Source organism: Apodemus sylvaticus, chromosome 21 (assembly GCF_947179515.1).
Source record: "Apodemus sylvaticus chromosome 21, mApoSyl1.1, whole genome shotgun sequence".
Lineage (NCBI taxonomy): Eukaryota > Metazoa > Chordata > Mammalia > Rodentia > Muridae > Apodemus > Apodemus sylvaticus.
In genome coordinates this window covers 9,714,559-9,729,473 of record NC_067492.1, presented here as the reverse complement: position 1 = coordinate 9,729,473, position 14,915 = coordinate 9,714,559, and the positions used below count along the sequence as shown (strand labels likewise).

At 54.9% G+C, this 14,915-nt stretch overlaps 1 protein-coding gene across 1 annotated transcript in view; it reads left to right on the top strand.

The window, feature by feature from the left end:
- The window catches only part of Atp2c2 (ATPase secretory pathway Ca2+ transporting 2), a 60,533-nt gene extending 47,852 nt beyond the window's left edge, over window positions 1-12,681 (top strand). The window contains exons 15-27 of the mRNA XM_052167356.1: window positions 379-468; window positions 2,753-2,854; window positions 3,296-3,452; window positions 4,201-4,371; window positions 4,928-5,025; window positions 5,115-5,165; window positions 6,310-6,476; window positions 7,806-7,874; window positions 7,972-8,088; window positions 9,159-9,306; window positions 10,531-10,629; window positions 10,913-11,054; window positions 12,367-12,681. Of these exons, the coding sequence (XP_052023316.1) occupies window positions 379-468; window positions 2,753-2,854; window positions 3,296-3,452; window positions 4,201-4,371; window positions 4,928-5,025; window positions 5,115-5,165; window positions 6,310-6,476; window positions 7,806-7,874; window positions 7,972-8,088; window positions 9,159-9,306; window positions 10,531-10,629; window positions 10,913-11,054; window positions 12,367-12,485 (1,530 nt within the window). The 3' untranslated portion in view covers window positions 12,486-12,681. The remainder of the gene's footprint in view (window positions 1-378; window positions 469-2,752; window positions 2,855-3,295; window positions 3,453-4,200; window positions 4,372-4,927; window positions 5,026-5,114; window positions 5,166-6,309; window positions 6,477-7,805; window positions 7,875-7,971; window positions 8,089-9,158; window positions 9,307-10,530; window positions 10,630-10,912; window positions 11,055-12,366) is intronic.
- The last annotated feature ends 2,234 nt before the right edge of the window (window positions 12,682-14,915 follow it).

Here is a 14,915-nt window from a genome sequence, read left to right as displayed (position 1 = left end):
CCTGGCATCCTGGCTACTCAAGAGGCTAAGGCAAGAGAACTGCAAGTTCAAAGCCAGCCTGGGCAACTTAGCAAGCCCTACCTCAGAATGTAAAACAAGAAAAAACTAAAGCTAAGGCTAGGGTACAGCGCAGGGGGCAGAAGACTTGCCCAGCATGTGAGTGGCGCTGAGTTCCAGTCCTGAGTGTGGGGGAGGGAAGGGGAGCACACACCTGTGTGTGTCTGAGGGGGTGGCTTATTTGAAGGAAACTCTCATAGCCTGGCGCAGCTGTGAGGCCATGCCTGCAGCGTCCAGCCTTTTCCTGGTGTGAGTGAGCCCAGGGTCCAGGCGCTGGTTTCCAATACTGACTGCAGATATTGCAAACCCTCCCCGCTTCAGGCAGGCTGCGTGGCCAACAACGCTGTCATCAGGAAGAATGCTGTAATGGGGCAGCCCACAGAAGGGGCCTTGATGGTGCTGGCTATGAAGGTAAGAGGTCAGAGAGTGTCTTCTGAGACTCTCCACTTGTTCCTCTGAGGCAGGCTCTCTCCCTGAGCTTAGAGCCAGGCTGGCAGTGAGCAATCCTCAGAAATCTTCCTGTTACCCTCCCGTCCCCCACAGCACTGAGGTGACAACACACTTGCTGGCCTAGAAGTTTGGGTTCTAGAGTGGGAAGAACTCCCACCACTGAAGTGGAAACTCAGACCGTCCCCCTGGCCACTGTGGGCTCCTGGTGCTCAGAAGCCAACAGGCTAAGAAGGGACTACCAGTGTCAGGAGGACCGACTGATCCCGTAAACAAGGGGAAACTAGATTTCTTCTCCACGATGGAAGCGTCTGGAGTGGAGGAGACCCCTTAGGGTGTCTCTGGGTGCTACCATGTCCTGTGATTTAAAGTCAATGGGAAACTCCAACGGCCTAATCCAGGCAGGATGGCAAAGGGCACAGGTGCTTCAGGGATGAGGGTGTGGGTCACTCCTCCAGGAAAAGGGCCCAGACCTGCTGAGGTGCTTGCTGAGGGTGAGGGTGGGGGAAATACAGAATGGGTCATAGCGGAAGGTAGTTACAAATACCAGCTAAGGTCGCATGACCAGTTATAGAAACAAGGATTATAACCGACGTGTTCTGTAATGCTTTGTTAAGAGAGAGAGAGAGAGAGAGAGAGAGAGAGAGAGAGAGAGAGAGAGAGAGAGAGAGAGAGAGAGAGAGACTGTGTCGCAGGGCAGTGGTAGCTCATGCCTTTAATCCCAGCACTTGGAGGGCAGAGGCAGGTGCATTTCTGAGTTTGCAGCCAGCCTGGTCTACAGTACAGAGTGAGTTCCAGGACAGCCAGGGCTATACAAAAAAATCCTGTCTCAACAAACCAAGAGAGAGAGAGAGAGAGAAAGAGAGATAGAGAGAGAGAGAGAGAGAGAGAGAGAGAGAGAATATGTGTGTGTATATATACACATATATATGTGTGTGTGTACATATATATTTGCAGATATTTGTTTTCTTTTCTCTCTTTTTCATGTCATTGTACTGATTTTTACCTGTTCTGTTCCTATGAGGACACTGACTAGCCCACATGGGTGCTGGGGATTTGAACTCATGTCCTCATGTTGGCACTGCAAGGCCTCTTAGTCCCAAGCCACCTCCCCAGGCCTAGACATCTGCCCACCCCTGTCTTTCATCACCTTCACGATGTCATTACTTAGTTCTAGGTATTGAGAACAGAACCTAGGGCCTGTGGCTAAGCCACACGCTACCCCTGATTGAGTTCATTGGGTTTGCTCAAAGTAGCACGGTGACCCCAAACAGCCGTGTCCCTGCAAAGCCCACCCCAGCTTGGGTGTGACATCCCCCGAGCTGCAGAGACAGAGCCCGCCCCCGATCTGGCATGTCCCCTGCAGGGAACCGTCTGCCTCTTCCATGCTCTAGCATGTCCCCTCTGCATCTGGGGTGTGGCTGAGGAGGAAGCTAGAATCCGGGATGAGGAGGCGAGGGTCAGAGCCCCGCCATGATTCTCTTCCTGAGGGAATGTCAACAGGTCTCATCTGGAGGGTCTCTGGGGATGAGTCACACTTCTCTGATGAAGATGCCGATGGCTGTCCTTCTCGGAGGACAGCACTCCACAGCTCAGCCATTGTTCCCTGCTGCGGGGCCTGCAGGCATAGCTGTGCTTGGGGTGGGGTGGGGTGGGGTGGGGTGGGGTGGTGACACACGCCTTTAATCCCAGCACTGAGGAAGAAGAGCTAGGCAGATCCCTGTAAGTAAAAGGCCAGCCTGATCTATGTAGCAAATCCCAGGCTAACCAGGGCTACAGTGTGAGGCCCTGTGTCAGTAGAGGATTAGAGTCCTCATGGCTACTTCTTTCCTAAATCACTCCCACATCTACCACTGTTACTGGAATTTTGGAATTCCTTTCCCCCCCAGACACTATCTCTAGTGCATGAGATACCAGCTAACGCCAATTTGTTTTTGGGAAACTGAGTTTGACCTGGGGAGCAACAGGCCCGGAAGTCATCTCAAAGACCATACAAAGATGGCTCTGCAGGCCCCAGGCTGCACCTTCCCAAATGTCTTTGTTCCCCAGAAGCTGAGGCAAAGGCTTGGTTCTGTGACCAGAGAAAAGGAATTGTTTTTCCTGGGTGAGACCTCCGAAAACAGGCAGCCTTCCTTCCCACGGCTACTGCCTGGGATTCCGAGGTTGGAACGCTGGTTTCCACGGACAGAGCTTAGCATGCAGCCTGGCTCGGGATGACTCCCTGAAAACATCCCCTCTCACACCCCAGATGAACTTAGGTGGCATCAAAGATTCCTACGTACGGAAAAAGGAAATTCCCTTCAGCTCAGAGCAGAAGTGGATGGCGGTACAGTGCAGCCCGAAGAGCGAGGTGAGCTTGGCTTCTCTTGAGACGTCTCACTAAGGGGCGCAGACCAGCCTGGAACTCGGGGACCTCCTGCCTCAGTATCTGAGAACTGGGACGAGAGGAATACACCATGTCTGTGATGCTATCCTTCCTTCAAGCCAAAATAAGGCACAGACACCTGGGGAAGGGAAAGAGGGGTGCCCTACACCTTCCAGGGGCTTCCAAACAGAAAGATGACAGTTATGAACTCGGCATTCTGACCCATGGTGGTCACAGTGGGGATCCTGACCCAGCCACAATGTGGGGTTCTCAGGCTTCTCCTGACCTGCATTGGAAAGTCCAGGTGTGGACACTGGGGACCTGTGTGTTTTGGGGGTTCTGATAAAAGCTCAAGTGTGAGGCAGCTGTCTATGCAGCAGGAAGCACCCAGTGACGGTGGTGGATTCTTTTCCTTTTCTTCCCAAGGATCAGGAAGACATTTACTTCATGAAGGGAGCCTTTGAGGAAGTGATCCATCACTGCAGCATGTATAACAATGGGGGCATCCCCCTGCCTCTGACGCCCCAGCAGAAGTCCTACTGCCAGCAGGAAGAGAAGAAGATGGGCTCGCTTGGCCTGCGGGGTTGGTGCCGTATCTCCCTCCCCTGCTCACTGGGGCTTGGGGTTTGCCTGTAGTGTTACTGGGATGCACAAGAACAGGATTCTGGGCAAATCTGCCACCATCCAGAATGGCAGACAGGGGTAGGCTGACAGCAAGGCCCAGTGTGAAACTGCAGAGTCAGGACGGGCCACCCAGTCACCTGTGACCCCTGCCGATCTAGGCGTGGTGGCTTGTGTACTGGAGCGTCATTTGCCACATTCTCTAGGTGCATACGGAGTTTGTGCCGTGAGCTAAATTTCAGGCACTATCTAACTCCCTGCCTTTTGCCACAAAACCTAGAACTCTGTTGGAGACCCATGACCGCTTTGACGTTTTCTTGACTGCATGGCCAATGTCTTCCCCATCAGACTGATGTTAAAACCCTTGTGCCATTTGCTGCCTGGTCCCTGGAGAAAAAAACTCTGAAAATTCCCTGGAATGTGTGTATTCCATGGGGGCAGGGGAGGTGGGGAACTCACCCTACCCATCACCTCCACCTCCCTACTCTAGGAACGCTGAGTCCATGGCGGGCAAGGCTTTGTCCCAGGTGCCTGTTCGCCAGCTCCCAGGGGCTGCGAGTGGACAATCTGCCTTGTATGACCTGGCCTACTTCCCACACCTGCCCTTCCCTGTCTAGAGCACCTGTGCTGCCCCTAGAGCCACAGTAGGGCTTGCTGGGGACAGCAGATGGCCCCCAGCTCCCACCAAGCTGTCCTCCTATCTCTCACAGTGCTGGCACTGGCATCTGGACCTGAGCTGGGGAGACTGACATTTCTGGGTCTCGTGGGCATCATCGACCCCCCGCGGGCTGGCGTGAAGGAAGCGGTCCAGGTCCTCTCTGAGTCTGGTGTGTCTGTTAAGATGGTGACAGGGGATGCCCTGGAGACGGCCTTGGCCATAGGTAACCACGGTGAGGGGCAGGGAGGGAAGAGGCCTCACGCCCAGTGCTCCCTGCTCTGCCTTGTGTCCAAAAGGGGGAAAGTCTCCATGGAGACTAGCGGACCTACTATGTGTTTAGGGGCTTTTGGGCTGTGATGTCCATGCACAAGTGGCATCCTATACCGTGTAATTCCAGTCTGGCTTCCTCCAGTGGCTGGGCGTCTTTGACATGTCATAAGACCACTCAGATGCTCCAGTATCTTCATCATGAGGGGGCCAACAGGCCGCCTCTGCTGCCTCCCACCGTTATGGTTAGGGGCTGTCATGTCGACTCTGTCCCACTAAGGCTAGTGCTGAGAGGTCACAGAGCGGTCATGTCAGGTGCCAGTAATACCACTTCCCAGCAGGGTGGCCTCGGGGAAGCCAATTTTTGCAGTTTCCTTGTCATGGGTAAAGGAAGGTTCACCATGGTTATGTCAGACATGGTGAAGATGGGTTAGAGTCAGGTATGTCATGCGAGTGGGTCAGGGCCACCGTCCAGGCCTAGGAGCCACTCCTCAGCCCCGACTCTCTCAAAGGAAGAACCATCGGCCTATACAACGAGAAGCTGAAAGCTATGTCCGGGGAGGAGGTGGAGGGCGTGGAGCAGGGCGCACTGGCGGCCCGAGTGAGGCAGGTGGGTCCTCCTGGCGGGCGGGCAGGGCAGGGACGGAGGGGCCCTCCATCTCCCATGTCCACTGACGGTTCTTTGACTCCCTTTTCCAGGTGTCTGTGTTCTACAGGACCAGCCCAAAGCACAAGGTTAAAATCATAAAGGTAACTGAGCCAAAGGATGGGGGCCATCCAGGGTGGGACCATCCGGGGTGGCAGGCTCTCAGCTGGCCAAGTGACAGGAATGGTCCAAGGGGCAGGCTCTCAGATGACTCGGCTGTCACTCTCTTCTCTCTAGATTTTAGGCAGCTGCGTGCATCCCTCGCACCCATCCCCATTTACAGGGCGGAATCGCCATCTCATGTTTAGCTGCAAAGATTGCTGGGAAATGCGATCTCCCATGGGCTGGGTACTTCACAGCTAAAACAGGAGTGGGCCCTACAGATGTGGTTGTGGGAAAGCTGGGATCCACTGACCACAGACATTGGAAACAGCAGGGGGAGCTAGATGCTGTAAGGAGATATTCAGGTGGCCCACGCGGAGTTGGCCTGGTTTCTCTTTGTCACCCAGAAGTCTGTGAGTTTCAGGCCCTTTGCCCACATCTGTTCTTGGAGGTTTGCTCAGCTCTTTGGTAGCTGAATTTCGTTCTTTGGGGGATGTTTGAGGGAGTTCTGGGATATTTGGATTTTAATGCTGAAGAATTAATGCATGGTAGCTCACAATTATCATCCCAGTACCCAGGAGGTTGAGGTAGGGGAATCATGAGACCTAAGACAGTCTGGGCTGCATAGAAAGGCCCTATTCAGAGACAGAGACATATATCCGTGCGTGTGTATATGAATGTGGGTGCATACGTGCCCCAGTGCATGTGTGAAGGTGCGCGATAACCCGTGACAATCCATTCTCTCCTATTGATCACATGGGTCCTGGGACTCACACTTGGGGCATCAAGATTGGTGACAAAGCTCCTTTACTTGAGGAGACATCTTGCTAGCCCCGAGAACTGGCTTAGTTCACTGCTCACTAACAGTACCTTTTACAAGCCACTCGTGTTGTCCTACCTGGGGTCTCGTGCAGTCCCTGAGGCCGGGATGGTGACTGTCATTTGCCTTGCAGATGAAGAAACTAAACTGAGTAGTTCAGGGCCATGCCCCTGCAGTAGAGCGACTGTGACTAGGCCAGCTGGCCCCAGCTTCTGGAGGAAAGGTGGCTACTGCCTCCACCCCGTGGTCCAACAGGGAGGGCATCAGAAAAGGTGTAAGAGCGCCCTCGGGCTGTGTGCGAGCCTCCACCGCTGCTCTTCACACAGGCTTTGCAGGAGTCAGGGGCAATTGTAGCCATGACGGGGGATGGTGTGAATGACTCAGTTGCCCTGAAGTCTGCGGACATTGGGATCGCCATGGGACAGATGGGGACAGACGTCAGCAAGGAGGCCGCCAACATGATTCTGGTGGACGACGACTTCTCGGCCATTATGTGAGTGGCCGTACCTGCGTCCCAGAATGTACTGTGGTGGATATGAAGGGGGTTCTCATGGGGTTCAGGGGAGTCCCTGGGGAGAGAGCTCCATCCCAGGCTTATCACTGTGGCACAAGTCCCCCACTCCAGATGGACGCAGTGTCTCCAGGCAGGGTCCTGGGGCTGCCCTGTCCTCCCTGTGGAATATAAAGGCCTAGTGCAGTGGGTCTCAGCCTTCCTAGTGCAGAGCCCCAATCACAATGCTATTGCGTTACTACTTCATAACTGTAATTTTGTTAGTTCCGAAGCATAACAAATTGTTGGAGATAGGTTTGCCAAAGTGGTCATGACCCACAGATTGGGCACCACAGGCCTAGAGTCACTTGACTGACCAGTAACCAGGGGCGGCTGTTGGAATTCATGCTCAGGGGCTTGAGGAATGGCTTGCACCAAAGCACTTGGCCTGGAAGCATGGGGACATGAATGTGGCACCCTGCGTCGTCATAGAAACGCACGCAGGGTGGTAGAGGCTGTGACTGGCAAGCTCCAGGCCAGTCAGAGATCACCTTCCTGCAGATGACATCTGGGCTTGTTCTCTGGCATAAATAAAAGCCATGGTTGGAGGCTCAACATGGAGGCACATACATGTGACTCCTGAGTTCAGGAGGCAGAGGTAGGAGGGTTGAAGTTGCCCTCCTCTGGATTTAACGTTAACGAGCTGAAAGACTTTGCTTTTAAGTAAATCCCAATAGTTGGAGCACAGAACACTTAGAAGGGTGTTTTGTTTTGTTTTGTTTTTTAACAACAAAGGTGCCATCATAGCAAAGTTTCTCTGCCATTAGAAATACTCTTCCAAGCATGATTGCACGTGGGTGTCTGTCTGTGTCCCTACGGACTTAGCCACAGGAGCGCCTGTAACCCTGGCACTGTGAGGGGCAGAGATAGTTGGATTTCTGGGACTTGCCAGCTGCTAGCTTTGCTTTAGGCTCCATGAATCACTGATTTGCAGGAATAAGGCAGAGACAGCAGGACATGCAACATGTCCAGGTGCATACACACAGGACAGACAGACGGACAGTGATGTCTCCGAACCCCTTGCTCTGCCTCCAGTGTGGAACCTGAGTTCTTTCATCTGCTGTTGAGCTGCAGGTGTATTGAACCCTCAGCATCCTGAGCATGAGGGGTCACACAGGATTTGCACAGAAGGGACACGCCTACCAGTGTGCCCCAGGTGTGCCAGCAAGGGTTACCTGCCCTGTTGTACCTGGGCTGACCACTCTCTCTGTGGCTGAGCCCCCTTCCCCCCCCCATCCCCCTTGCCCACAAATGCTCCTACCTCCCTTTCAGGAGTGCAGTGGAGGAAGGCAAGGGCATCTTCTACAACATCAAGAACTTTGTCCGCTTCCAACTCAGCACGTAAGCAGAGCTGGATCTCCCCTCCCACCCCCACCCTGTGCCCCCTGGCTGCAGTGTCTGGTGTGTGCACTGAGAAGCTGTCGCCTGTGCCCAACAGGAGCATCGCAGCCCTGAGCCTCATCACCCTGTCTACCGTGTGCAACCTGCCCAGCCCTCTCAACGCCATGCAGATCCTGTGGGTGAATATCATCATGGACGGGCCACCGGCACAGAGGTGAGGCAGTGGACTGCAGGCAGGACCACGTGTGCCCGCTCCCAGAAAGGAATCTCCAGGCTGCTTAAGTGTGAACAGTTTCGGGAAGGGCCGACTGGAGCTCCTGGGGCCCATGGCTCAGTCCCACTGTAAAGTCAGGCCACCACATCCAGGAAGTCCTCTCTGATTACTGACCAGTGGTGACCTCATCCTTGAGCTTCTGCCCCGCCTTTCCCTGGAGGGGAAAGTGTCACTGTTTTGATTGATTGGGTCCATCCCCACTCTAGCTGGTTACCATGGAGCTGATGCCCCTTGACCCTTAGGATGCTGCTTGCGTGATAGGGATGTTCATGGTGCCGCAGGAGCACCTGGGAAGGGACCTGTGGGCTGGCTGGAGGGTACAGAAGGCCCGTGTGCCCGACAGCTTTGGTTGCTTACACAGGGAGGTGTCATTACAAACACACGGATGCTTCTGTCAGCATCAGTGTCATCATCTGTGCTTGTGCAGAGGGAGAGCCCAGCCCATTTCCCCAGAGCCCAGTAGGGACTGAGGTTCCCATAAGGCTCCTGTGAGACAGCAGGTCGGGCGGCTCCCAGGTCTCTACCCCATGTGCATCTGGGCTCTCCTGATGTTTCTGGGTGTCAGAGCTGGACCCTGTGTCTCCGACCCACTTAGGACCCCTTATGGTAATGGGGACACATGGGGGTTAGGAGGCCGTGACATGGGGAAGGCTGAAGGCCAGTGTGGGCCCTTGCTAGGTTCTCTGGCCTCTCCGCATCTGGCTATTTGGAGACAGATGAGGGAGACAGACAGACAGACAGACACTGCTATCCATAGGATAGTTGCTCAGGAACAAGAGTGGCCCCGCTCACAGGTGACAGCTTGGAGGACGAGGCTGAGTCCATGCCAGGTGTCCTATTTTAGAGGAAAGCTCTCAGTGTGTAGTCCAGGCTGGCCTGGGGATTTACTATGAAGCCCAGGCTGGCCTTGAACCCAGAGATTCTCCTGCCTCAGCCTCCCGAAAGCTGGGATTACAGGTTGTGCACCACCTGCTGTACAATTTCAAAGCATCCCTTGTCTTCCTGTGCAGCCTAGGGGTGGAGCCTGTGGACAGAGACGCCCTGCGGAGGCCACCACGGAGCGTCAGGGACACGATCCTGAACAGAGCCCTGATCCTGAAGGTCCTCATGTCGGCTGCTGTCATCATAGGGGGGACCCTCTTTATCTTCTGGAGAGAGGTGAGTGAGCAAGGCATGGCGTGGGCTCTCGCAGAGACTAGACAAGAAGGGGAGGGCCTTGTGCAGGACTGGGCACTGGGGACTGGGTGCTCGCTCAAGGCGTGTGCGTGTGCAAACACACACACACACACACACACACATATACTCACACATGACAGCTTGGTGCTATCAGGGCCCAGAGAGTGGGTACTGAGTGGGGAGAAGTACAGAAGTCAAGTGCTGGGGCCAGAGCATAGACGCTGGGTTTTTGGAGGAGGCCCCACCATTTTTTATTATCACTGGAAGCTACAAGACCCCCCTTCCAGTTTGAGCCCATCCTAGCATGGGTGAATTTCCTGGCCCACTGGGCCGGGAAGCCTCTGGCAAGGTTGGACATGGCCAAGATGAGGAATTAGGTGGTCATACGAGCCACCTGGTAGGCTGAGGAATCCCTGTTGTGTGTAGACATGTCCTTCAGGGCATCCAGTTGGGGACTTGGTTCTGAAAGCCTGCCTGGCAGCCAGGGTGGAGGGATATACACGGGACTGAGCTGTGTTCCAGCCTGGAAAGGATTCCATTGGGTTGGGGAAAACTGAGGCAAACACGTCTGAATCCGTGCACCGACAAATCCATCTCACGGGGGCTGTGGCCAGTCCTTGCGAGCCAGCCCGGACAGACAGGGTTGGGTGCAACAGACGCTCTTACCATGCTGAGTTATCTCTGAGGTCAGCTGTCCCACGCTCCTCATAGGACATGGGGTCTGGCCTGTGGGTTTGTGTAGTGGGATGACCTGCAAGGCAGTTACCCACACGGATGGTGGTTCTCAACCTTCCTAATCCTGAGCACCTTTAATACAGCTCCTCATGTTCTGGTGACCCTCAACCATAGAATTATTTTTGTTGGTCCGACACGCCTGTGGTTTTGCTACTGTTGTGAAGTGGAAATATCTGATGGTCTTAGGTGACCCTGTGAAAGGGTCATTCATCCCAGAGGGGTCATGACCCACAGGGGAAGGTGCCTTTCTCCTCTCTGCTGCCTCCTCTTAGGGTGGGAGTCTCCTGGGGCCAGCACAACACAGGGCTCAGAGCCAGCTTCTAGTGTAAACCTTTGGGGCTGGGCTGACCAATCAGCTATCGTCGCTCAGGCGGCACCCACAGGCCACCCCGGCACACTGCACCCCTGGGCTCTAAGGCAGGGAGGCCCCTTTCTCCTCTGCCATGCGCATGCCTACATACTGTGTTCCAGATCCCAGAGGACGGCACGAGCACCCCACGCACCACCACCATGGCCTTCACCTGCTTCGTGTTTTTTGACCTCTTCAATGCGCTAAGCTGTCGCTCTCAGGTGAGCAGAGCTGGCCCCGCCTCTGTGGACCCATGACCGGGTGCCATAGACCGGGACCCTGCGGCATTGTGTCTCTACACTCCAGGCAGAGGTTTGGGGAGAGGGGTACAGCTTTCATGCCCCCAGGGGCTCCAGCTCCAATACCCCCCAGCACCTGCCATTCTGTCCAGTTGCCAACTTGGGGGTGGGGGATGGGCATAGACTGCATAGTGTCCCCGGGGCACAGCTCCTGAACCCACACCACGTGCTTCCACCAGCCCGCTCACGCCTCTCATCCCCACAGACCAAGCTGATCTTTGAGATCGGCTTTTTCCGGAACCGCATGTTCCTGTACTCCATCCTTGGGTCCCTCCTTGGGCAGCTGGCCGTGATCTATGCCCCGCCCCTGCAAAAGGTCTTCCAGACAGAGAACCTGAGTGCGCTCGGTGAGTGATGGGAACGGAGACTTGACCACCAACGGGGTGAAGCGTGAGGGAAATGATGTAGCACAGGATGCCCAAGGGTGGCATCCAGCCAGTGTGCCAGCTCTGGAGCCCAGGACTCCCACACTGCCAAACAGAAGCAGGGACAGAAGTAAAACAGTCCCTAGGCCTGCAGGGATGAGTCCTGCGGTGAAACTAGCCCAGGAACAGCAGTTGCAGGTCCCTTCCCTTCCCTTCTGTCCCACGTTGGTCAGTGGCCACCTCCATCCAGGAGCAGGGGATAGAATCAGCTCCCAGTTCTAGTACAGAGCAGGCCATTGCTCCAGCACAGATCACTACAGGCCCAAAATGGCCACACGGGTGTGCAAGTAGAGCAAGCACTTGAAACCTCAGAGCAGGCCAGGAAGGGCAGCCCTCCCTGTGACCTAAAATCCGAGTCCCTCACTGGGCCCCAGTGAGTACTCTATGGGAGCGAGCAATGAAAAGGAACCCAGGGGGCTGGAGAGATGGCTCAGTGGTCAAGAGCACTGACTGCTCTTCCAGAGGTCCTGAGTTCAAATCCCAGCAACCACATGGTGGCTCACAACCATCTGCAATAGGATCTGATGCCCTCTTCCGGTGTCTGAGGACAGCTACAGTGTAATCATATACATGAAATTCTTAGGGAAAAAAAATGAAAGAAAAGGATCCCTGGAGCTGGGGACACAGGTCAGCCTGAGGACCCAGGTTTGATCCTCAGAACCCATGCTACTGCTAGGGACTCAAGGAGCTCAGTGGCCAGCCTAGCTGGAAATGGTGACCTCCAGGTTCAGTGAGAGATGATGTCTCACAAAAGGAAGGTGGAGAGCAGAGGCCGCTAGAGTCAATCTCTGGCCTTTGCCTGAACATTCAAGAAAACCCTTGGGACGGGCTCTGTTGGCAAAGTGTTCCGTAGCTTGGCTCCATCCCCAGCTCCATGTGACCTCGTGACCTCAGCAGGCCTGTAATCCCAACACTGGCTCTGGTGAGGTAGTGCAGGCAGGCGGCTCGGGAGTATGAAGTCCTCGGCTGCACAGCGTGAGGCTAACCTGAACTACCTGAGACGCACTTCAGAAGGGCAGGGAACCCACAAGCACGTTTCTGAGCAGCCTTTTCCGTGGTGGGGAAGATAGTCTGCTTGTTTGGGTGTCTAATGTTACAGGAGGACCCTGGCCTCTTCAAGGTGGCAAAGCCCCTTCCCCTCAGCCCCGCAAGTCTGTTAGGTTGAAGAGGAAGGCAGAGAACACGGCGGGTGGCCTGCAGGTGGGCACTACTCTCTGGGACTCTCCTCCCACAGACCTTCTGCTGCTGACTGGCCTGGCCTCATCTGTCTTCATTCTGTCGGAGCTGCTCAAGCTGTCGGAAAAGTTCTTCTCCAGAGCCAGGCCCACTCAGATGCTCCCAGAGGCCGTGTGATGGAACCAGTGTGTCACATCCCTGACTGACCTGTGTGTTTGCGTGCCTCTGGCCTGTCCCCATGCTTCTGTACTGTCTACTTCAAGAGGCAAATTTTCAGACCGTGCAGCACCGGACACTGGGTCCGCCTGTCTTCCTGGGACGTGCCGCCCAGGTCGGGGTGGAGTTTATACTAAAACATGGCGCTATTTATTAAACCACCGTGTTTTTTATTTAACCTGTCTCTCTGTGCTTGAGCAACGCAGTGGCCCAGGATTTCACGGCCACTCTGCCCACAGACGCCTTGCAATCCCCATCTAAGGTTCTGTTCTACCAAGAGCTTTGCCTCGTGATTTGGAGTTCAATCCCCTGTGCTCCAGAGGGGGATTAAAAACTCCGAAAGTCTGGTTTATGTAAAATCTGATTCAAAACAAAAGCACGGTGGTGTCGCCAAGCGTGGACGGGGCAATTAGTGAGAGGTGAAAAGCTGAAATCCCACAGACTTGACACTCACTCTGGTGGAAGTGCTAGTGCCTAGTGTCTGCAAAGCTCTCGCTCTGTGGATGCCAAAATGAACCCCACTCCTGACAGGGATGCCTCAGAGATGCAAACAGGAACGGACGCCCCCCCCCAACATCTCAAAGCACATGTGGGCATCACACCTTGTGGGGAAAGAACTGAGACTCTCCATGGGAAGCGGGGAGGAGAAGGCGGCGGCAGTGGAGGTGTCACTGAGCTGGGCACTTACCAGACATGCCAGGTACTCGGGAAGCTAGGGCAAGAAGGTTACCAGCTCGAGGCCAGCCTGGGCAACCCAGCAAGACTCATGATCCCCCTGCCTCTGCCCCTTAAAGTAAAAGGGCTGGGCTTAGCAAGCGCTTGAGGGTCCACCTGGCAGATGAGCCCCAGGGCTCAGTCTCACACTGAAAGCATGGACACGGGGACACGTGTGACGTCGCTGAAGGAGCCATGCCTGCACACTCCAAAGGCGACCTACAGATGAACACAAAGCATGATGGCGGCTGTCAGAGGGAGCTGGGACCAGCGGCGGAGCATCACCGGCTGGCAGCGTGGGCCCTTAGGTCCCTTCGCACTTCTCCAACAAGGGGAAACCCACGCTCTTGTATCTCAAGAGGCTGGACAGGAGGATCTGTGACACTCATGACCAGGGGTCATGATACGAAGGGACTCAGCAAGCATCGGGGACAAGTCTCACACACGTGTGCTCATGTGTGCACAAGTGTACTCTCTCACGCAGGCATACAACACACACATGAACTTCTGTACAGATCATACATCTGTACACAGGCATATGCTCCCCAACACACATGTAGATGTGTACACAGGCATATGTCCACACACATATCTATACACAGGCATAGGTCCCCCCTGCACACAGGCGTGCATCACACTCGTATGCATGTGCACCTGCAGACCGAGACATGCATGCAGACAAAAATGCCCATTTATATATAGCATAGAAGTAAAAATTTTAAAGTAACTTAAGTCGAGGAAAGGCCTACCATTCGACACCAAGGGAATCGGGGGCTGAGGAGACGGCAGCCCAGAGGGTAAAGTGGAGCCGTGAAAGTCGGACAATGGGAGTTCAGGACCCAGGACTCTGAAGACCCAGCTACAGGAGTGCTCACCTATAACCCAGAGTCTTACCTCCTGAGGCATCTCTCCCACCCTCAGAAAAATAAAAGTTCTTATAAGATCAAGGTGGAGAAGGGCACCGTAGAGAGCCAGAGGGATACTTTGAAAGCTGTGTGCCCCCTCGCGTTGGTGAGCAGGCACCTGGTAATACAGGGCTGAGGTAAAGGTGGCGTGGTCCTCAGCCAGGTGTGGTGGGGCACAACTATAGCCACAGCATTGGAGGCACAAGCAGGGGGACCGTGGCTAGCCTAGGCTATAAACAAGACTCTGTCTCAAAACACCAAGGGCTGGGGGACAAGGCCCAGTAGGGAGCCCTTGCCTAGCTCCAAGCCCAACCCACCCCACACCCTGTGCATTCCATAGCACTGCCAGAAAGAAAAACAGGCATCTCTTAAACCAGTCATTCAGCCCATCCCAGAGACACAGGGCCAGACACAGGAAGGGTGGTCACTATGGCAACAGTCAGCCTCCAATCCAGGATGCCGCATCTGCACAGGTGACACACACATCGTGAGGAAAGAGGGAGAGAAAGCCTGAGCAACTCCCACTGAGGGACAGAGCGCGTGTGGACACGGCTGTGCCCCAGTGTGCAGAGAGTGGCCTCCAAGGAGCCTGGGGAGGGGGCATACTTCTCTCCTCTCCATCCTTCCAGCCCCTCACCCAGGCGCTCATAACAACCACGTATTTAGCACTGTTGGCGGTCTGCGTTTCTTTACCTCTTCCTTCTAGCACTTTCTGGGCTCGGCTCAGCCTCCACCTGTCGGAAGGTCTCTGGCGCTCACAGCGACATTCTTC